At 35.8% G+C, this 20,895-nt stretch overlaps 3 protein-coding genes and 1 pseudogene across 12 annotated transcripts; 1 reads left to right on the plus strand and 3 right to left on the minus strand.

Annotated features, from left to right (window-relative positions):
* Positions 1 to 767: 767 nt before the first annotated feature.
* Positions 768 to 7,736, minus strand: LOC127971626 (dnaJ homolog subfamily C member 4). Of its 10 annotated transcripts, none has more exons than XM_052574778.1 (9): positions 7,357 to 7,736; positions 7,203 to 7,232; positions 6,509 to 6,561; positions 5,974 to 6,085; positions 5,515 to 5,605; positions 4,311 to 4,486; positions 3,810 to 3,977; positions 3,167 to 3,253; positions 768 to 1,920 (listed from the first exon to the last, which is right to left on the minus strand). In XM_052574778.1, the coding sequence occupies exons 4-9, from the start codon at positions 6,063 to 6,065 to the stop codon at positions 1,824 to 1,826; spliced, it is 711 nt and encodes a 236-aa protein (XP_052430738.1). In that variant the 5' UTR covers positions 6,066 to 6,085; positions 6,509 to 6,561; positions 7,203 to 7,232; positions 7,357 to 7,736; the 3' UTR covers positions 768 to 1,823. The 10 variants fall into 10 exon arrangements, with proteins under 10 accessions (XP_052430738.1, XP_052430734.1, XP_052430731.1 ...); XM_052574774.1 differs by having other exon boundaries at positions 5,974 to 6,104; XM_052574771.1 differs by having other exon boundaries at positions 7,312 to 7,736.
* Positions 7,737 to 7,881: 145 nt separating this feature from the next.
* tmco6 (transmembrane and coiled-coil domains 6) lies at positions 7,882 to 13,600 on the minus strand. The gene is made up of 13 exons (XM_052574769.1): positions 13,387 to 13,600; positions 13,171 to 13,286; positions 12,918 to 13,027; positions 12,034 to 12,217; positions 11,842 to 11,946; positions 10,784 to 10,875; positions 10,499 to 10,615; positions 10,216 to 10,330; positions 9,231 to 9,399; positions 9,013 to 9,107; positions 8,557 to 8,724; positions 8,118 to 8,243; positions 7,882 to 8,029 (listed from the first exon to the last, which is right to left on the minus strand). Exons 1-13 carry the CDS (start codon positions 13,475 to 13,477, stop codon positions 7,997 to 7,999), a joined length of 1,521 nt encoding a protein of 506 aa, XP_052430729.1. The 5' UTR covers positions 13,478 to 13,600; the 3' UTR covers positions 7,882 to 7,996.
* Positions 13,601 to 13,819: 219 nt separating this feature from the next.
* LOC127971653 (probable RNA-binding protein EIF1AD) lies at positions 13,820 to 15,808 on the plus strand. The gene is made up of 5 exons (XM_052574829.1): positions 13,820 to 13,953; positions 14,421 to 14,538; positions 14,633 to 14,741; positions 14,827 to 14,935; positions 15,305 to 15,808. Exons 2-5 carry the CDS (start codon positions 14,452 to 14,454, stop codon positions 15,537 to 15,539), a joined length of 540 nt encoding a protein of 179 aa, XP_052430789.1. The 5' UTR covers positions 13,820 to 13,953; positions 14,421 to 14,451; the 3' UTR covers positions 15,540 to 15,808.
* A 367-nt stretch (positions 15,809 to 16,175) lies between these two features.
* On the minus strand, positions 16,176 to 20,744 carry LOC127971276 (N-acetyllactosaminide beta-1,3-N-acetylglucosaminyltransferase 2-like; annotated as a pseudogene).
* Between the last annotated feature and the right edge of the window lie 151 nt (positions 20,745 to 20,895).

The raw sequence follows: 20,895 nt of genomic DNA on the forward strand, positions 1-20,895 counted from the left end.
CGTTTCCATGGCGCCATGACAAAATTTGATATCTTGCCACAGCAAGAGAAGTTGTTTTAACTCAAGTATAAAATGTTCAGTCTTCCCCAAACTTCACATGTTCGATAAGAGTCCTGGCCTGAACACATCTGAAGGCCAATATTCCATTATAATGATAGCGCCACCTGCTGGCAACGGTAAGATTGGCACATATATGGGATATACTTTGATATATTCCACTTATATGTAGGACATTAAATGCATATTTCTCAACGTTCACCTTTTTACTAAAGCCACACGATGGCGGTGAGCCCAGGTGCGAGGGCCCGTTCATCGCTGCTTGCAGCTTTAATCACACATTATATCTGGCCCAAGATGATTGGTTCATGTTGCATACAGAGCCAATCAGCTTGCTGCTTTACATTTGAATGGCTAGTTAGCATCCACTGGAGCATAGAACACTTACAGAGTTCATCTGAAACCCTCCACCTTCCCCAGCTCCACCTGTACAGATCTGCTTCGAGTTATGTATGCTACTTGTGCAACAGCAGTATGCTCACAGCACCATATCTGTGCATGTAATAGCAGTATCAAGTTCTTGTACTTGTGTTGTAGCGGTAATCTACAACAACAGCAATAACCAACAGCAGCAGCATAGCAGATCTATTCCACCAAGACCAAATACATTAGCATTGTCATGATACAACTGCATTTTTGATCAAACAGATGCAGACTTGGTGTGCATTAAAGACTTCCTTCAAAAACATAAAAAAATCTTAACAACCTGAAACATTTCAATGGTTGTGTATTAGAACAGTGAAGAAGTTTGCAAAAAAAATCCATAGAAACACAAAAATGCATGCAGATGAAAAACATTACATAACTGAGATCAATATCATCTTTAATTATTGATCACATCAAAACCCAATGACATTAAGGCCTGCATTAGATTGATTCACACAAAATCGATATTTGATTTATAAAGATGAAGGCACTCTGGTGAATGTCTAATGCAGAACCTACATTAAAAAGTCAAATCCTTAAATACTTTTCCATTCTTCAAAAAAGGCAATGACTTGGGTATCTAAAAAGACTTCATTTTTGGGATCTATGCCTTGTGACAACAGGGGTCTGAGTAAAAGTTTGGATCCAGAATAAGGGTCTTGTTTAATATAATCTTGCTGTAAAATAACTTGAAAATACATTTGATATGCAGCCTGGATTTATTACATGAGTAAAAGAAACTTCTCATTACTTGCCAAAGACCCATTCACTTCCTGTTCAAGATAAGATTAGTTGATGTTGCATTCAAAATAGTTGGAAAAAACCCAGCACCTGAAATAAAACGCACTGGACAGCACTGATCTGCCCATCTGTATAACATTATTCCATGAGAAACTCTCTCTCCCACACACACACACACACACACACACACACACATTGAGCTTAACAAAGTGCACAATGTACAGTGTTTTGATGAACTACTTTATCAGGAATGCAATGTTTCCATAACACCCTTTCCAGGTGCCGTTACAATGTCGTCTGTAAATACAGGAAATACAGTAAGAGTACAGGTGTTTAAAACACTTCATGAGAAGCAATGTTGGCCTATAATCAGCCTGAATTGCCTTGCATCCCATGTGACCTTAATTTGTCACAGTTGGGTGAAAGTACCAGGGCCGAAACATTGCTGCGTTCGTGAATTTGACACACTGTGACCCCTAGAAAATTTGATAAAAACTATGAACACAAAATACAATTCACACTTCAACATTCATCCAAAACCTGCACTCTCTCCATAACCCTGTGCGATGAGCTTCTTCTAGATCTGTCTTCTCCTTGCTTTATTTCTCTTCTCCATTACTGCGGATCTTGTATCTCTCCAGGAACTCGGCGTGCTTCTGTCTCAAGATCTCCTGCTGCTTCTTGAAGCCATTCACTCTGAGGAAAATCCGAAAACAGCATGATCAAATAAAATTTTAACAATTTCTGAAGAAAATCTGAGTGTGCTATTCCACGCAAAACTCACTGTCATTTTGCAAGATCAAAGTCTTGAGGGAACTGCAGAAGGTTGATGTATAGCTAATAATTATAACTCGTGGCCTAGTGGTAAGAGAGATTGACTCCCAAACCTAAGGTTGTGGGTTCGAGTCTCGGACTTGCAATACCACGACTGAGGTGCCCTTGAACAAGGCACCGAACCCCTTACTGCTCCACCGGGCACTGCTCTGTGTGTGTGTGTGTGTTCACTGCTGTGTATGCACACTTTAGATGGGTTAAATGCAGAGCATGAAATCTGAGTATGGGTCACCATACTTGGCTGTATGTCACGTCACTTTCATTTCAAATGTAAAATTTAAATAAACAGGGCTGCACGATAATCATGATCTAGCTTAGTGCAATTATGAATCAAAGGCTGTAGTCTGATGTGCTGTGTGCTTCACAGTCAAGCGCAGAACTGTGTTCAGTGCACTTACGAGCAATTACTTATCAAGTGTTTTCAGCATCTCAGAGTTCACTCCATCTCTGAATGTTCTGAGAGTTTAACGTTCATTGGGAAAGGCAACATGCAATAGGTTTCCTTTATTTACACATTTGCAAGAATATAATCTAACGCACAGCTAGCCATAGGTTATCCCTTACAATGAGAATGTAATATTGACTATCTTGACTTGATTTAAGTGTATTGCCACATCAGCTTCACAGGCTATTTCATGGCAAACAAAGATTATACATTCGATAAACAAAACAGTAGTATGCAATGCAAAATACAAAAATTAAATACATTTTAATTAATATTAACATTGACTGATAAACTATCAATTAAAAAGACTTACTTGTCCAAAGTCTGATGTTATAATATGTTATAATATTCCAGTCCCACAATACAGTGCTATCATGCAATTAACGATTATCCTAAAAACCTTCTCTTTTTTTGTTTGCCTCAAAATGTTCTGCCTTTATCAAAAAGCAGATGCTTTTTATCCAAAGTGACTTACTGACTACATTTACCTTTAGCTGTCAAATAACATGAGATGAATCTATAATCATCTTATGTTATCTCGTTTACATGTTCATTTATTAATTATAATTGATCCTCTACCGGTTTCAAATGCTGCAGCTTTTGTATTTAAAACCTCTGATGTGCCTCCTGAGGCGACATGTGTAACTTCAAAGCGTTCCCCACCTGGCTCTTTCTTTGGATGTGTTGTAGATCTCATTGATGACTCTATCCTTCTCATCCATGAAGTTATTATGGACCTCTTCCAATTTCCTGCATGACAGACCAGCCCAGGGGTCAAAGGTGAACAGATTTACTGCCAACATATATATTTGGAGGGGTGAACAGACATCCACGATGTGCCCACATAACTTTAGGGTCGCATTTAAAAGGGCACATGGGCACTCACAGGCAATAAAACATTTGTTCATCTTTCAAAACATATTAAGTGCACTTCTGCTACGCGTCAAGCAAACAGTGTCTGTTTACAGAAGATACTTAATCTCAATCTCCTGAATTCAAGGTGTAAAAACATTTAGCTGATACTGGAAAGAATAACTAAACATCAGGGATTATGGGAAACCAGTGAACATGCTCTACTGGGGTTTGTCTGGCGCTGAGACAGACGAAATGCATTTCAAAAACAAAACATCATTATCACGTACTCATCAGAAAACCGACGCAGGAACAAAAGAAAACATTTTGCACTGTGTTTCATACAAACAGTTGCAAAACACTCACTTATCAGCGCCGCATCATTCATAGTGTTGAAAAATATTATGATGGATTGCTGTGCATGTTGATGTCAATACTATGAATTAAAGCTTACCTGAACCCAAAGTAATGCACGGAGAGACTAAGTACCATGGTTAGCACGCAGTAGCCCACCAAACGCATGTTACGTTTCTTGCTCTTTTCCCGCTCCTCAGCCGTGTTCTCCTGAGGCTGGGCCTGTCTGAACTGCTCCCAGTAACGCATGCTCTCTGCAGCCTCCGCACTGACAAACAGAGACACAACGCTACAATTTCAGACACTGGACCATAATCTTTTGCAACATGATACTTAAAAATAAATATCTCCAGTTTTAGTATCAATCCTATAAAAGAACCATTTAGATTCCAAAAAAAACCCCTTTCTTTTAAGAACATTTCTTAAGAGAACTTAGTGTAAAAACAAAGATTCCACGTTTCTTTTTTTTTCAAGGCCACGGGTTTCTACAGTATATGCCAATATTTTAACTTTCATGTTAATATAAGATGCCCACTTATATTAATTCAGTAAGATCCCATTTAATAACATCAGGTTGGTTGATGATGGAGTTAACAGTCACCTGGGGCTGTTGGGGGAGCTGGACGATCTGAAGGCCGGACCTGCAGTGTACTGGTACCTCTGCCTGAGGTCATAATCTTGCCTGGACCCTTCTCTGCTCAGCACCCTGTACGCCTCGTTCAGCTGCACAAACTGACTGTGAAGACCAGGATTGGATGGGTCACTGTCAGGGTGCAACTGAAGATGAGAAGACGTACATGTTTGTTCATATCAAACCAATGACATTACACTTGTATATACATTTATCAATTTACATAATTCGAAGAACATGAACTGCACCTGCACAAACATATTTAGTATCCTTAATGAATTGTATTCATAAAAATATCAGATTAACGCACGTCTAACGCACGTCTCATATTTAGTGAATGGAAGACAAGCCTCATCTTTATGACCTTTCCACTCTCACTTGTTCTGTGAGTCACATCACTCATAAAGCTCTTATCTGCTTCTGACTCGGAAACAAAGCGCCCATATCCTCGGTTGTACCCTCATCTCCTGTCATACACACAAGCATGTAGTGCTTCTATCTTGCCGTCACTCTGCCTCCTTCATCTGTAAACAGATGTTTCTCACTCTCTTTCTCTCTGCATAATTGGCTCACAACTTTCGCGTTACCCTTGAAGCTCTTTCACCAACATATTTAATTGCTTCAATTTGTGGCATGTTGACAAATTATCAAACAAAACACATGTCCCTAGTAAACTCAACAACTAAACAAATAGGATAAAATTCAAGAATAAGTGCCAAAAATTGAAGATAACAGACAAGTCTCTCTGTCACAATCGAACAGCTCCCTCTAGGGGTGAGGAGGTGTATATCTAGGCATAATTTTTGTACAACCATACAGTATTGTTGGAATCAGGCTACTCTTTTTTTTTTTTTTTTACCACTAAGGATAAACTATGCATTAGAGAAGAAATTCTAAGGATCTGTTAATTTTTTTTTTTTTTTTACAAATTAAACTAATGCAAATTGCAAAATGCATCCATATTATTAACTCCTCTTCCATTGTCAAAGCATATAGATGACGAAATAAAATAAAATTGTAAAATATCTATAAAAAAATAACTATAACTACAATAATAATTATAAAAATGTCTACACTGGTGGACAATAATGTTATGGTTAATATAAGTGATAATAACACTAGACCCTATAACCAAAATCACTCTAAAATAACAGACAAATCACTAGAAATGAACCTTTTTGGATTTGTCAAAAAATGCATTCTTAATTTGCTCCAACGTAGCATCTGGTTTCACCCCGAGAAGTTCATAGTAGTTGGTTGATGATCTATAAACAGAAGAAAAAAGAGGCAATGAAAACAAATAATTTCTTAATGCTGTCTTAATGAAGACAAGATTACAAAAACTACATTAATATCCGCAGCCAAATCTCATAATCTCATGGCCTTGATGATAATTTACAAAATAATGTTACCTAAACATGATTGCAAAGATCTTTTTTATATATTTTATACAGTGGCAAAAATGAGCTTTCATAACGTATAGTATTGTTATACTAGAAAACATAGAGACTCAAGTTTGTTTGAAGCATTTGAGCTAAACCATTTTGGTTTTGGAAGCTCCATGTATTGTTATTGCTGAAATGAAAATGTTTCATCTGTATTCAAGAGATAATTAAAATTTGGTCATGCATACCTGTGCGCAGTACAGAGTGAGAACAGCCGCTGAGAACTTTTACAGAACCACAAACAACTTTGACAGAGACGAAGATGAGCCTCCAACAGCATGATGCTCCCGTAGAAATAAACTATAACATAGATGAGAATCTAAAGAAGGGTTGAGATAAAGGGGATTAATATGGGAATAAACATTAGTTTTCTGGATGTTTTGTTTTAGATTTTGCTGCAGTTCCAGCATGTAAAATGCATCCTGTGTTTTGTTGCAGTTTCAGCATGTTGAATGGGTACGGTTTAGGTCAGGTGTTATCGTGTTGTGTTTAAGTTTTAGCGCGCTGAATGCATATTGTATTTAGATGAAACTTTATCACGTTGAATGCATTCTGTGATCGGAGGAAGCTTTATCGTGTTCAATGCATGTTGTTTTAGCTTAAAGCTTCATCATGCCGAATGCACATTTTGTTTGAGTAAGGTTTTAACATGATGAATGCATGTTTTGTTTGACTGAGGCTTTACATGTTGAATGCATGTTATGTTTTGGTGCGACTACATACTGCTCAGCGGGATCCCATTCAAATGCAGTCGGTCAGCAGCTCTGCAGGAGATCCTGAATGGACAAAAGAGATCACACACACACACACACACACACACACACACACACACACACACACACACACAGTTGATATAATAGTATAGGTCACTCTTTGACATCTGAAGTTCTTGAATTGATCTAATTATTAATCTAATCACTACAATCTAAACCCTATAGACGAATTACTATGTTTTTACATTATTAATCAACGTAACGTTAGATTTAACAGGATCTTACATTGTGTGAACAAAAAAGGAGCACATACACACCAGTTCCCATCCAAACATCTACATTAACGAAACACCACAAACCGGGACAACTGTCCCAACAGGAATCGATGAAAAAATCTAGAGAGCTGATAACTAGACCGTGCTTTTGGGCGCAAAACACGGCCGTTTCGGACAACTGAGCCCCAAAAATGCTGTCTATGTAGTCAGCACACTAGGTTTAAGGCACAGCCAGTGAAACAAATTAGACGGGAACGTTAGCTAATGTTGTTGTTCATTCATAAACTAAAGTGCATTTCCATGCCAAACAGGACACGCCTGATAAATTAAATGTCTTGTAGCAAAGACTGTAGAATTTAACGTACCCTAAAAGGACTTTGGTAACGTTAGCGTTTTATCAGTTTAACTTATGTGACACAATACACTTACCAGTCGACTGCTATTAGCTTAGCTGCAATGCTAAAAACAACAACAACAAAGTTAAAGGAAGCGTGTAGCTTAGCACACAAACATTCATCTAACGCGTTGTAAATCTCACCAATGAGACATAAATCAGCGGATTAAACACAAATACCAGCGTCACCTTCATTCACGGACACGCGCAGGTCTTGCTGCTTTCATAACGCTTCACCGGCGCGGTTACATAAAAGTGTTTCTATCAGACATACAGCAGCTGTTTACCTATTGTCAATGGGTAACCCTTTATTTACATTAATTATATAATGATATCGCTACAGTACAATTGTACATTTCGGAGAGAACTAGATGCATTGATATTAATATTAATAATTATTTAACATAATAATTCACTGCAGAATTCACTTATTATTTATTGGTTGCTGTTCTTCACTGTTATTCTATAGTAATAAGTGAAAATTCACTTATTTATTGGTCACAGATTCCAGTTGGACTTTTTGACAGCATAAAATAAAATAAGGCCTTTTTTGGACGTTTATGTTTTTAAGAGAAATAGTGGGAGTAATTTAAGAATAAATAGCATCTAAAATAGACATTCACTGTTTTAGTATTGTTTACTTGTCAGTCAGATCAGCATCACACATGAACATGCATCATATTCATTCATTAATTCATTCATTGATATGTCCGGTAAAACAAAAGGCATTTATTTTTTGTACAATTCAGAAAACAAGAACGAAAGGATCCATATAGTTTGCTTTGAAGAAAATCGAAAATCTTTGCAAAGACTAATCTTAGCAATTCTGTCATTGGTCTTGATATGAAGAAAGGCTCTCCCCCTTTAAAAAAAAAAAAAAAAAAAGAAAATGGTCATGGTGATACATGAAATATAATCAATAAATTATAGCAGGTAAATGCAATATTGACCTCAGAGAAAGAAGGGAAGTGATGATGGAGAATGTAGGCGGCTCTGACACGTTGCTCTCCTTCACTGTTATACTGAATGGCTTCCAGGAGAGGAACACCATTTAACCTTGTAAACTCCTCCACCACCTGATAAAAAAAGGAATACTTACATTAAATTTGCTTGTTGAGTCATTTTACAAAGATCAATATAGAATGTTTTTAAGTGCAGGGTTATTATCGTTAACTAAAATTAAAACAACATTTTTTGTTTTTAAGTAAACTTAATAAAAATATTAAATTTAAGTTTTAGGCTCTTAAGTAAAATTTTATAAAAATGACCAAAAATTACTAAAAGTTTCAAAATAAAATGAAATTGGAAAATAATTCAAATGAAAACTCAATTTGTTTTGTATCACAATACTATTTGCAGCGAGAGTGGATTCTTGATGATCTCCTTCACCTGTGGGCTGCTGGACACCAGCATGTACAGCACGTCCAGGCTCAGGGTGACCACCTCTGGCTCGGCCATCTTGAGTGTGGCACACAGGGCGGTCAGCAGCCCCGCTTGAGTCAAACCAACACTGTATTCTGTGCCATGATGGGCAATATTACCCAGAACTCTCAGTGCCTTGTACAAACAACAATAATTGTGTGAGAACTAAAATTGATCTGAAAGAAAAATATTTGAGAACATTTTAAATGTCTATACTGTCACTTTTAATTGATTTCAAATATTCTTTTATTTTACAAATAAACTTGAACAGGAAAGTACATTATTCTCAAACATATTTCCGGTATGTCTTGGATTCAGTACTTTAATATGGGTCAGTGTAAGATCATACACCTCATAGAGGGTCGCAGCCCAAAAATGTAGATGTGTTAGACTGATGTAGTAATATGCATGCTGGTTCCTCACCATTAAGTTCATTCCTTTAGAAAAAGACAGAAACTGGATTAATATGGGAGCCATATTAAGAAGCAGCAGGCCAGAGCAGAACCCACTGGAGCCAGCTGAAAAGACATAAGAATGGCGTTTTCTCCAATAAACACATTCATTTCCGTTTGAGCTTTAATTGGGATGAATAATTGGGGTGCTAATCAAATTGAGCACATGAATGCTGAGGTCCTGCTCACCGGTGAGGTTGTTGAGCGCCCACAGACTCTCTCTGCACAGAGCAGGATGAGGGTGAAGGTAAGCCTGACTAAAAACACAGAGCGCGGCGAGGAGACGAGTGTCCTCTGGCATTACATCACCTCCACTGACCAGCAGGTTACCAAGGCAACGCAGAAGAGGCCAAATGAGCTGCACAGCACAAACAAGTGTCACAGTCCAGAAGAAATCAGGTAAAAGCAGTTTTTAGAGGATGAGAGAACCATAATAACCACATGATCATTCTGCTGATGAATTGCATTGGCATCAATTCCATAATTCCAATAGAGGTTTCCTTAGTTATAAAAATTCTATATCAATTTGTATTTAAATATATCAAGTATTGAACTTAATATATGTGTGTGTGTGTCTGTGTGTGTGTGTGTGTGTGTGTGTGTATATATATATATATATATATATATATTATAGTGCAGTCAAAATAAAAGTTCTTGTTTACATGATATGTGTGTATACTGTGTATTTATTATGTAGATATAAATACAAACGCATGCATGTATGTAAGAAAAACATTTTATGTTTATATATTAAATATATAATATAAAATATAAATATATCAATGTAAAAACTAATTTTAAATTATATACTGTATGTGTGTGTATTTACATACATAATAAATATACACAGTACACATACATATATTATGTAAATAAAAACTTTTATTTTGGATGGGATTAATCATTTGACTGTACTGATATATGTCAAAATTATTTATTATTTTATATCTTTAATCATTTATATGCAACATTTTCTGCATCAATTTAAAGATTAAATATGACTTGTTTTTGTGAAACTCAAATAAAATTGTGTAATAGTAAACACTGATTATAAAAGCATTGATAACTGAATTATATAAAGGTGGTGTTTCTATTCAGTGAACACAGTAATTTTAAATTACTCTCATTTTAGGCCAGATGTGCAGTACGTGCTGTGGGTATAAAAATGACTTACCAACTCTAGTCCCCCCTCCAGGTTTCCTTGAGCAACAGCGCCTCCTAGTGTTATCAGAACAGCACTGCACTGAGAGAGGGCGCCTTGAGCGATCAGCATCGAGTTATCCAGATTACTGCAACCACAACATCATATCACAGCTCAACTGATGTTTTACTCGCGAGCCTCTTTCTGTTCCAGATAGAGATTGAAAGAGAATTCATGCCATCTGCCTCTAAACAGGGTTTAGCACAACTCTCCATTACTCTGTAAGTAAGTTTTATAAAAGGAGAAAAGAACACACCTGCTGACTAAATAGTGCAAACACCATGTACACTCAATCGCCGGCCCGTAACCAAACTCAGGATCTGGAGTCAACCCTGAGATCACATGAAGGACTATTCCTGAAGCCATGACTGCCCTGGAGTTTCAAATATAAAACAAGGACAGAAACATTTGTGATGAATATCTTAATACTTTTCATTAGCAGTTACTATATATAGCTAGCTATAGCAATTTTAGTGTGCCAAGACCTTAGTTCTTTTTGTCACAAATACTACAAATAAACATAAATTAAAAAGTCACTTACGGGGTGATTTTTTCAGTCGCGTCTTTGGCCTGTAGCAGCTGAGACAAAGTGAAGCCAACTGCCTCCACAACGGCCAGATTATACCTCTGATTCTAGAACAGAAAAAAACTCTATTTCATGATCTCAAGAACTTGTCCAAGTCACATTTCAACCCAAATTTAAAAGAAAGAAAAGAAAAAAAAAGAAATAATATTTCGCTAATATTAGATTAGATAAAAATAAAAAGGAAAATTTTACTCTTACACTAATGAGAATCACCTCTGAGAATAATAAGAACAAAAAATACACAAAAGTTGTATGTCTGGATGTGTCATTTAATTTATCTTTTTAAGAAATAATATTTTGCGTAAAGATTTTTTTTTTACTTTAATTTATTTCCTTTTTTGCATCATCCCATTATTATTTATTGCATTTTTTTTTTTTTGCATTGCATGGCAGTTAAACACACTACATACACACACAAATCCCAATTACTGTAATATGAAAAATTTAAATCATGAAATATTTTACTCTTACAGTAATGGGAATTTCCATAACAAAATTTCTACAAAATTAATATGTCTGGATGTGTTATGGTAATTAAATTAAAAATAAATTAATAAATACAAATTTTAAAAGTTTTTTGTTGTTACTGTTGCATTGTGACATTATTTATTTATTTTTGCATTACATGACAGTTAAACATACTCACCTTCCCCCAAATTCCCATTACGGTGATAAGAAAAATGTAATAAAATAATGAAAAAAGTTACTCTTACAGTACTGAGAAACACCACTGATATTAATAACGAGAACAAGTATTACTGAATGGGTGAATGTGCACATAATTATCAGTTGTCCAAAAACCTTTCCTCTTTGCAAAAAAAAATATCGTCTCTTTCTTTTGAGTTAGGATGAAATATAACCCATAATTATTTTTTGTGTGAGTCTCAGCATTTGAGAATGCATTCAGAGATGGAATAACATTATCAGTATATATGCTAAGACTTCATTTAAAGTCAATCATAAGAGTTAAAAAAATATATATAGTTTACTATTAGTAACCTAAATGGTCTTACATGAATGCAATTTGCAAGTGCAGGAACTATTCCCTGAGCTAGAAGTTTCTCTCTAACCACAGCGCTATCAGGACACAGATTTCCCAGTGTGTATAAAGAAAGCTCCTAAAGGAAAAGACAACAGAGACAAGTTCATGAGGACTGATCGATTACATGCCTTTGAAACTGACTTCAAAGTGGTAACCCACTGACCGTTAGCTTGGTGCTCTGACCGGAAAGGTAAGTGAGGAGGTAGGGGCCAGCAGGCAGACAGGCCTGACCTACACTGGGGTGCGTGGACTGAGACAGCGCATGCAGACAGCGTGCCGCTTCCAGCTGACACTGAGCGTTGTGAGAGCTGAGCTGTCCAATCAACATGTGCATGCTGTTCTCGCATCTGAAGAAAAAAACAGGCTATGCATTAGTAAATACAATATCTTATCCATATATGTCTTTGGAATAATGTTCTTTTTTAATGTTTTTGAAATTCACATATTACTATCATAAGTAAATACATATGATAAAATATGTTAAATGGGAATAGATAATATAAATTATATTTAGCTATATTATCTTTACTATATAAGATAATTAATAAGGATAATAAATTTAGTGCTTATATTCAATGTTGATAAAAAATGTGCAAATGTGACATTTTATTCATGACAATTAAGCACAATGGCAAAAAACTAAATAAAAATAACTACTGTTAAAGAAAATAAAAGAAGCTTGCAACATGTAAAGTTTTTCCTGTTTAGTTTAGGGCTGAAATATGTTTTGTGAAATTTACTCCTACACAATAAAATATAAATCGTAGACCTCCTGAAATAAAGGAAGCGAGTTTATTTATATAGCACATTTCATACCCAAAGGTAATTCAAGGTGCTTAGCATAAATATTTTCTTACAAATAATAATTAAATAATCATAAAAGATGACTAAGAAATGCAACTAACAATACAATTTAAATACTAAACAATTATAATGAAAATGTATAAAAAATTTATTAATTTAAAACAAATGAGATGAAAAGAGATGTATAAGCAACATGATGCAGTGCATCAAATAATATAAACTGTGTTGGTATCGAAGTCCTACTTAATGAAAGCGAGTTGGCTTTCTGGGTTTCTTAGTGCTTTTCGTAGAGATGCGAGACGAGTTGCTTTCTCCTCACCCCCAGACTGGACTCCACGTATCATCTCTCTGACCTGATGTTATACACACAGCACACATGCTTCAGAAGTCATAAGCAATATGTATTTATAGTTTGCTAAGAATGGGATCCTTCCTTACCCCCATATGCAGTATATAGTACAAAAATGATCCTAAGCATTTCTCTTTGGAGACTGACCTGTTCAGGTGACAGAGGGATGGAGCCAGTCTCCATGGAGTCTTCCTCCTCCTCTTCCTCATCCTGCAGGAGTCTCTTACTGACGAGCTGTCTGTCTCTCCGTGCCTGTCTAAGAGCTAGGAGTAGATGAATACATACATAACATATATCATTTTGCCTACATTAATAAATTACAAAGGTACATAAAAATCAACAAAACTGAGAGATGAAACACACTTTTCTCAAACTCTCTCCTCTTGTGTTTGAACTCCTCCAAATTAATGGCAGATCCACTTGCTTTGTGACGGAGTGTTTTCAGTCTCCACATCTTTAAGATGATTGTTCACTGCATCCAAATTAAAACTTGTGCCCTGATTATCGTATTTGTTAAACGTCTATCTGTTTCTCTCACCACATATTCTAACGTGGCTTGTTGTGGTTGTTTTAAAAATTGTGAACCGTGATATGAGATTTCAAAATAAAAGACCCGCTAAAGATATCCTATTATTATTATTATTATTATTATTATTATTATTATTATTATTATTATTATTATTATTATTAATAATAATATTATTATTAATAATAAACTATTTAAACAGCTCAGTTATAGACAATTTACTGTTAACAATCATTTCACCCTCAACTGTATTCGTGTGGCTTTTATTTTGTAATCTAGGTGCAGCCCTCGCGTTTCGCTTCACACTTATTTGAGGAAGAATCGAGTAAACGCTAGCAAGTCATCTCGATGCCATTAGTAAATAAACTTAAGAGTACATCCAGAGTTTCATATACAGTTTCTAGGTAGGTGACTATGGCAAATTTGCACTTTTACTGTTTAAATAAATCTAGACATTCGGGGTTTTTATTTGTCCAGACCAACACAGCATGAAGACCACATGTTTGTATGTCATGATGTAATTTTGTAAACAGTAACGTACAGTTAACTTACGTAGTCGTATGTCAAATGACTTGCTTTTTCGAATACATTATACAATACGTTTATAATGGTCATGCTACACTGGCCACTGGTTTCCTATTATGTATATTATAGCTAGGTGCTAAGATGTGGTATGTCTGCATGTTGATGCATTTAAAATATTCATAAAAAAATGTTGATGGTATATCAAAACGTAATTGTGTTTCCCTGAGGGACGCTTGCTTTATTCTTTTGGAGTTCACATGCGTTTTCACCATAGATTGTGTAAAAAACAGGGTTTTTACACATGCTTGCCTCCATTTCTCAAACAAAAATATGTATCTTTATTCAGGTGACAGAATCGCCAGAGGTTTATTTCCACCATGTCAAAGGCAACCAAACGCAAGCACGTAGTCAAAGAAGTTCTGGAGGACTATGTCACACCCACTGAAGACCAGCATATCATGAGGGTAGGGTACAATTACAGTTTTTGGGATCTGTAAGTCTTTGAGAACTCTATATACTCATTGATACCAATAATTCTACACCTCCTTCACATCACAGGTCTCAGGAAGTAATGGTAATAACCTCCATGAAGCTGTGAGTGACAGCGGTGAGCGCTTCCTCGTCAGTATGCCTACTAAATACCGCAAGAACATCTGGATCAAACGAGGTGAGTTTGTTTTACCTTTCATGGATATATAACGATTCTGTTCTTAAAGACACTAAAAGGTTTTCATGGTCTTTTTGTTTGTTAGGAGACTTTGTCATTGTTGATCCCATTAAAGAAGGAGGGAAGGTGAAAGGAGAAATAAGCTTCATACTTTACAGGGACCATATTCAGTACCTGAGAAAACTAGGTGTCTGGTAAGGCCATGACTTTTTTTATTTTATTTATCTGAATTGAATATTTGACACCCCCAAGTTGTTCCAAACCTGTATGAGTGCATTTCTTCCTTTGAAGACAAAAGAAGATGTTTTGAAAAATACTGTGGAAGAAGTCCATGGGGACCAGAAACATTTTGGTTACCAGCATTCTTCAAAATATCTTTTTATGTTCCACAGAAGAAAGAAACAGGTTGAGGGCGAGTAAATGATCATATTTTTGTGTTAACTAATCCTGGAATAATTTTTTATTATTATTAAAATTCAGTTTTAATTAAAAATCCTCTGATTCTTTTTCAAGAAAACTAAATTGAAATCGTTTAGTAAACAGCATTTTCACACTCCACACAGGCCTGAAGGATTCCAGGAGGATCGCACATCCAGTGAGAAGAACGAGGGAACACAGAAAGAAAAAAGTGAAAGAAAAACTGAGGAGGAGGAGGAAGATGACAGCGACTCTGAGGATGATGACAGTGATCTTTTTGTAAACACCAATCGTGCCACTGTTCTCTACAGTGAAAGTGAGGAAGAGACTGATGAAGGAGACGATAATGAAGAGGAAAAAGAAGATGAAGGAAGAGCATAAAACTGCAAATGATCCTGGAAGGTGCTCCCACCACAGCATGACCAAGAACAGTTTTATATAAATCTTAATTGGGCTTAAAAACCTGGAAATCTACACTGTTGCCCGACTGAGCCGACTTTGCATTGAATGATTTCCCTCTGATGGCTGTCAGAAGTTTCTGCTTTAGTTAAATTTGTTTCAAATCTCAAACACATTTTGTTTCATTAAAAGAAACATTGTATATTATAATTTGTGTAAATATGGTGTTTAAATAAACTTTGTTTTGTACACTTGTCGTTTTGCCCACAAGTTTTTGCTGGTTTAATACTCATAGTACATTAACATTAACTCACTGAACGTCAGATTCAAAGTCATAACTAAGACAAAGTCAGCATGAAGTTAATTTTTCTAATTTTCATTGTTATCAGGGTTTCTGTGGGTCTTATAAAGTCTTAATTCACAATTCCAATCAAATCAAATAAACAAACATTTAAGGCATTAAATGTTGCATGCACCTCAAAGAAAAATAATATCTTTATCAGTGATTGTCTTTATTTTTATATATTTTTTAACACCAATGCAAATATCTAAACATACTTAATTCAAGATCATTCTACTTGAGGTGCAAAATAAGGATAATTTATACACAGTGTAGATTTACATTTTGAGACATTTGTACTTGAAAACAAGAAAAAAGCTGAGGAAGAACACTTTTTTTTGCAGGCACAATAAAAGTTATGACTATTTAAATACTCTAGTTATTGGGAGCAGCGGAAGTTGTAGATCAGTTATAAGTGTTTCTTGCACAACTCATTGTGTGCTCCATATTGACACAGTGTTACCTTCAATTTATTACTTACATTTTCTTTACTTGGTCTTAAAAGGGTCTTTAAAATGTCTTACATTTACCATCACAAAACCTACAGAAATCTTGTTTATAAAACCTTGAGGCAGTTATTGCAGCAAAATGCAATAGTGAAGAATTTTCAAAACCATTTTTTACAAAATAACTTGCAATTCAGAACACCAGTTTTCAAGACTTCTGTAAGAATGGGAACTTTAACTAAAAAACTGAAAGTAGTTCAGTTGACATAATGCATTCAGGGCTGGGTGTAGACGTTTCACTCCAAAGTTGGAACATCTCAGCAGGGTTTCGCTTGTGCACCAGGAGGATGGTGTGATTCGCACAGGGTTCCTTGGGATCATCTTTAGGGAAGTCAAAGGTGAAGAAGGCAGGGTGGTCGATAGGGTAAACTCCAAGTCTCTGAAGACACATGCCCAGGTAGACATCATCAGTGGGGAACAAATAAACCCTTTGCGACACATCCAAGAGCCTATGTGCCAGATAACTGGAGTAAAGCATCATTCCTCCACCAGGGTATGATGGGTATAGCCCTTTATAGAAACTCTCTGGGATGTACTTCGTTTCATTAGAGCGTATAGGTGCTGCATTGCTTATCACGCCCCCCACAACAAATGTCTGCATTTCATGTGCCTACCTGGATCACTTTGAGGAGCTTCCGTCTGCCTCCTCGGCCAGCAGATAGTCTAGGAAAGCAGGTGTCCTCAAAAACACATCATCACCCTTAAAAATGAAGGGGCAAGCGGGCATCGCCTTGAGAACCAGTCCCAGAACAGCACGTCCTTCAAGGTGAGGTTGAAGAAGGTGTCCATGAAGTCCCACTGGATGGTATCCCCATATTTTTCACTCTTTAAATGCAATTTCTCTTCAATATGCAAGTCTTCGGACCTCCCCAGAAGAAACCCTGCGGATGAGCCTTTGCCGTCCACATAGAGTTTTTATATTTCCTGAACGCCCCGTGTTTCTCGTATGGCTTCTCAAATTTTGCAGTCTGAGTTTTGATGGCCGTGAGCAATGATGGTGCCCCTTTCTATGCTTGAGCATCACAAACATCTAAAGGATCTATGATCAGAAGATAGTCTCGACAGTGCATGGTGGTCACAAAATTCTTCATCTGGATTGGTAGTTTGCCGTAATCTGGGATTGTATTGTATATCTCATAATTTGGAGAACATTTATCTCCAGTCCTTCTGGACATTTGTGTTTTGGAAGAAACACTGGATGGGTTTTCAGCCAGATGAGGCCTTAGGATAGGGTTATATCGGCGATACCTCTTGTACTGGATGATGTTTCACAGAGCACCACTGTCTAGCTCGCTTCTCCAGAAGGATTTCGCAGGATGAGGAGCCAGATCTCTGGAGTGTTTGAGCCTGCAGGTGGTAAAGTGTGTTGGCAGTACAGAATGTACAACACGTGCACCATGGGGTGCCCCATGTTTCATGATATAGTACAAAGCAACTGAGATGTAGATGTAAACTGGGAGAAGCAATATGCACGGCGGTATCGACACAGACATTAAGCCAATAACTGAGGAAAGAAAGATTAAGAATGTTAAACAGATTTAAATGTGATGTTTTTTTTTCCTCAATCATTTAGACTATTACACCAGTGACAGTTACAGATATAGACAAAGACAAACATCTTTAAAAAAATTCCCCAATCATAACCATAGTTTTCACCAAAATGGAATGGTACGTTTTTGTTAAGAGTTTGCTGCATTTACATAACATACATCATGTATGTGTTGTATTTACATAAATGTCTACTTTTATATAAAACTATTTAACATAAAATGTAGTAACCTATAGCTGGCCTACTTAATAATAATAATAATAATATTAATATTAATATTAATAATAATAATAAAGTTTATCATAAAAGTATTTCGTTTTTAAATTATTGAAATAAACTCTAAAATTCTAAGCACAGCAGAAAAACAAAAATACAACAGATATCGTCTTTGTGATTATTTTATCGTTCCAACAACAAAATGATAAGAAAACTGCTATTACTAAACTACTAATTTGCTGTAAACTTACCACGTTTTCCTGGTTTTGTATTTTATTATGAATTTAGCGTCATTCACATGGTTATTCCCACAATGTACAAACGGATGCTAAAAGACAAAGATATTACCTGGAATATGTAAAGGCATCTTGTAACAAAACAAACCAACAAGTATGTTTTTAACAGTAAATTGACATTCCCTCAGTTGTGTGTGCGTGAGGCCTCGCCCATTATACTCACTTGTGATGAAAGACCTAATAGAGCAGGGGTGCCCAAACTCAGTCCTGGAGGGTAGGTCCTGCAGAGTTTAGATCCAATCGCGATGAGACACACCTGAACCAGCTAATCAAGCTCTTACTAGGTAACTTCCCGGCAGGTGTGTTGAAGTGTGTCCCCGGGCCCTCTAGGACCTCCACATGCAACTCCAAGGTCTGTTGTCCCCTATTTACTGTGAGAATATACATATAAAAAATTTTTTTTGTATGTTGTGGTTTCATTCACTTAGACTTCTTGTTTGACAAGTATGGTGAGCTGTCACCATATATCGCATTGCCATATGAAAGCCCCACAGATAAAATGTCACTTTCCTCAGGGAGTACGATCAGATGATCTGCATTACAAAACAATGTCAGCATCACTGTTGATGTTGATTAGATTCTAGAATTAAAAATCAAATATTTTCATCAGTTTAATGATGATGATAGTATGAGCTTATCAGACCTTTTGTATGCAATCAATCATGGGTAAAACGCTCTCATCTTCTCCCCAGGCAGCTTGCACACAAACTCGCTGTCTTCAGGATGCTTGCTGATGAATGTGAACTAGAAGAACTAATCCTTGACAGAGTCTTGTCGAGCTGGTTAAGTAGGGGTTACAGAACTTTGAGTTCCTCTCTTGCTTTATTTTATATACGGAAGGTTTGTACCTTTCTAAACAATAATATTAGTACTGAAAGTTGCACTAAAAGTACACACACACACACACACACACACACACACACACACACACACACACACAAACTGTGTAGAACAATTGCAAATATCATTCAGAAATTGCTAGAAAATTTCAAAGTCAGTAACAAAGAAACAGTAAGTAACACTGAAATAAAGTTAAATTCAGAAGTAGAAAAAAAACCAAAGTAGTGTTTTCTTGTATAATGTATTTCAGTAATCTTTGTTTTATTTACTACTTAAAAAATTCAAAGAGAAATATGTCATGCTTTATATGTTGAAAAACAATTATATATATATAGGTACATCTCAATAAATTAGAATGTTGTGGAAAAGTTCATTTATTTCAGTAATTCAACTCAAAAAAGTTAAATGACCATGGTGTTGGTGTGCTTGACTGGCCAGCAAACTCACCAGACCTGAACCCCAGAGAGAATCTGTGGGATATTGTCAAGAGGAAAATGAGAAACAAGAGACCAAACAATGCAGATGAGCTGAAGGCCACTGTCAAAGGAACCTGGGCTTCCACACCACCTCAGCAGTGCCACAAACTGAACACCTTTATGCCACGCCGAGGTAGTAATTAAAGCAAAAGGAGCCCCTACAAAGGATTGAGTACATATAAAGTAAATGAACATACTTTCCAGAAGGCCAACAATTCACAAATTTTTTTTTTTATTTTATTTTACTGGTCTTATGAAATATTCTAATTTTTTGAGACAGAGAATTGGTGGGTTTTTGTTAAATGTGAGCCAAATCATGACAATTAAAAGAACCAAAGACTTAAACTACTTTATTCTATGTGCATTTAATTTATTTAATACACGAGTTCCACAATTTGACCTGAATTACTGAAATAAATGAACTTTTTCTAATTTTATTTAATGAGCTGCACCTGTATATTTCTGTAACGCTTTACTTTGGTAATAAGTTCACATTAATTCTATTTAGTTAACTGCATTATAGTTAACATGAACTAACAATGAAAAATACTTCTAAAGTGTTTATTAACCTTACTTAATGTTAATTTCAACATTTACTAATTCATTATTAAAATCATTGCTAACATCATATAATGTGAGGTAAAATTAAAATAAGTTAATGAATGTTAACGAAGATTAATAAAAACTCTAGTTAATGCAGTAACTATTGTGGCCTTAATGTAAAGTGTTACCCATACTTTTCCTCCAAAGTGTATAATTGTCATCAATAACTTCATGTAAGTGTATTCTTTGCATGAGTTCCATGCATTCATCTGAAGCCAAATGTTTTTGAAAATTAGTTTCAATAAATTCTAATTTTAAACTGAGTACTTTTCAAGCACTTTTATCTCTAAAATTCAAGGAATATTTGATTCCTCAAAATATTATCCAGACCTGTACCCACCATAAAGACAGAGAAGGACATGCATGGTCTAATATTAAAATGAATTGTTGATCAATATAAGTTTTTCAAAGGCCAGTTGTCAAGTTTTTACCTCCAGTCCCCACTAAAATTGAACATTTGGCTGCATTCTTGATACAACTCAAGTTCTGCTAAAACAAACAACAAAAAAAAA

The sequence above is a fragment of the Carassius gibelio genome, chromosome B14, assembly GCF_023724105.1.
Source record: "Carassius gibelio isolate Cgi1373 ecotype wild population from Czech Republic chromosome B14, carGib1.2-hapl.c, whole genome shotgun sequence".
Classification (NCBI taxonomy): Eukaryota; Metazoa; Chordata; class Actinopteri; order Cypriniformes; family Cyprinidae; genus Carassius; species Carassius gibelio.

Coding starts and splice junctions, on each gene's coding strand:
- LOC127971626 (XM_052574771.1), bottom strand. Junction 6,086..6,508: donor GAATGGGATCCCGCTGAGCA/GTATGTAGTCGC, acceptor TCTATGTTATAG/TTTATTTCTACGGGAGCATC. Junction 1,921..3,166: donor ACATCCAAAGAAAGAGCCAG/GTGGGGAACGCT, acceptor GATTTTCCTCAG/AGTGAATGGCTTCAAGAAGC.
- tmco6 (XM_052574769.1), bottom strand. CDS start 13,477: ATGTGGAGACTGAAAACACTCCGTCACAAAGCAAGTGGATCTGCCATT. Junction 10,616..10,783: donor GCGACTGAAAAAATCACCCC/GTAAGTGACTTT, acceptor TTGAAACTCCAG/GGCAGTCATGGCTTCAGGAA. Junction 8,030..8,117: donor ACTTCCCTTCTTTCTCTGAG/GTCAATATTGCA, acceptor TTTTTTTTAAAG/GGGGAGAGCCTTTCTTCATA.
- LOC127971653 (XM_052574829.1), top strand. CDS start 14,452: ATGTCAAAGGCAACCAAACGCAAGCACGTAGTCAAAGAAGTTCTGGAG. Junction 14,742..14,826: donor GAACATCTGGATCAAACGAG/GTGAGTTTGTTT, acceptor TTTGTTTGTTAG/GAGACTTTGTCATTGTTGAT. Junction 14,936..15,304: donor CTGAGAAAACTAGGTGTCTG/GTAAGGCCATGA, acceptor CACTCCACACAG/GCCTGAAGGATTCCAGGAGG.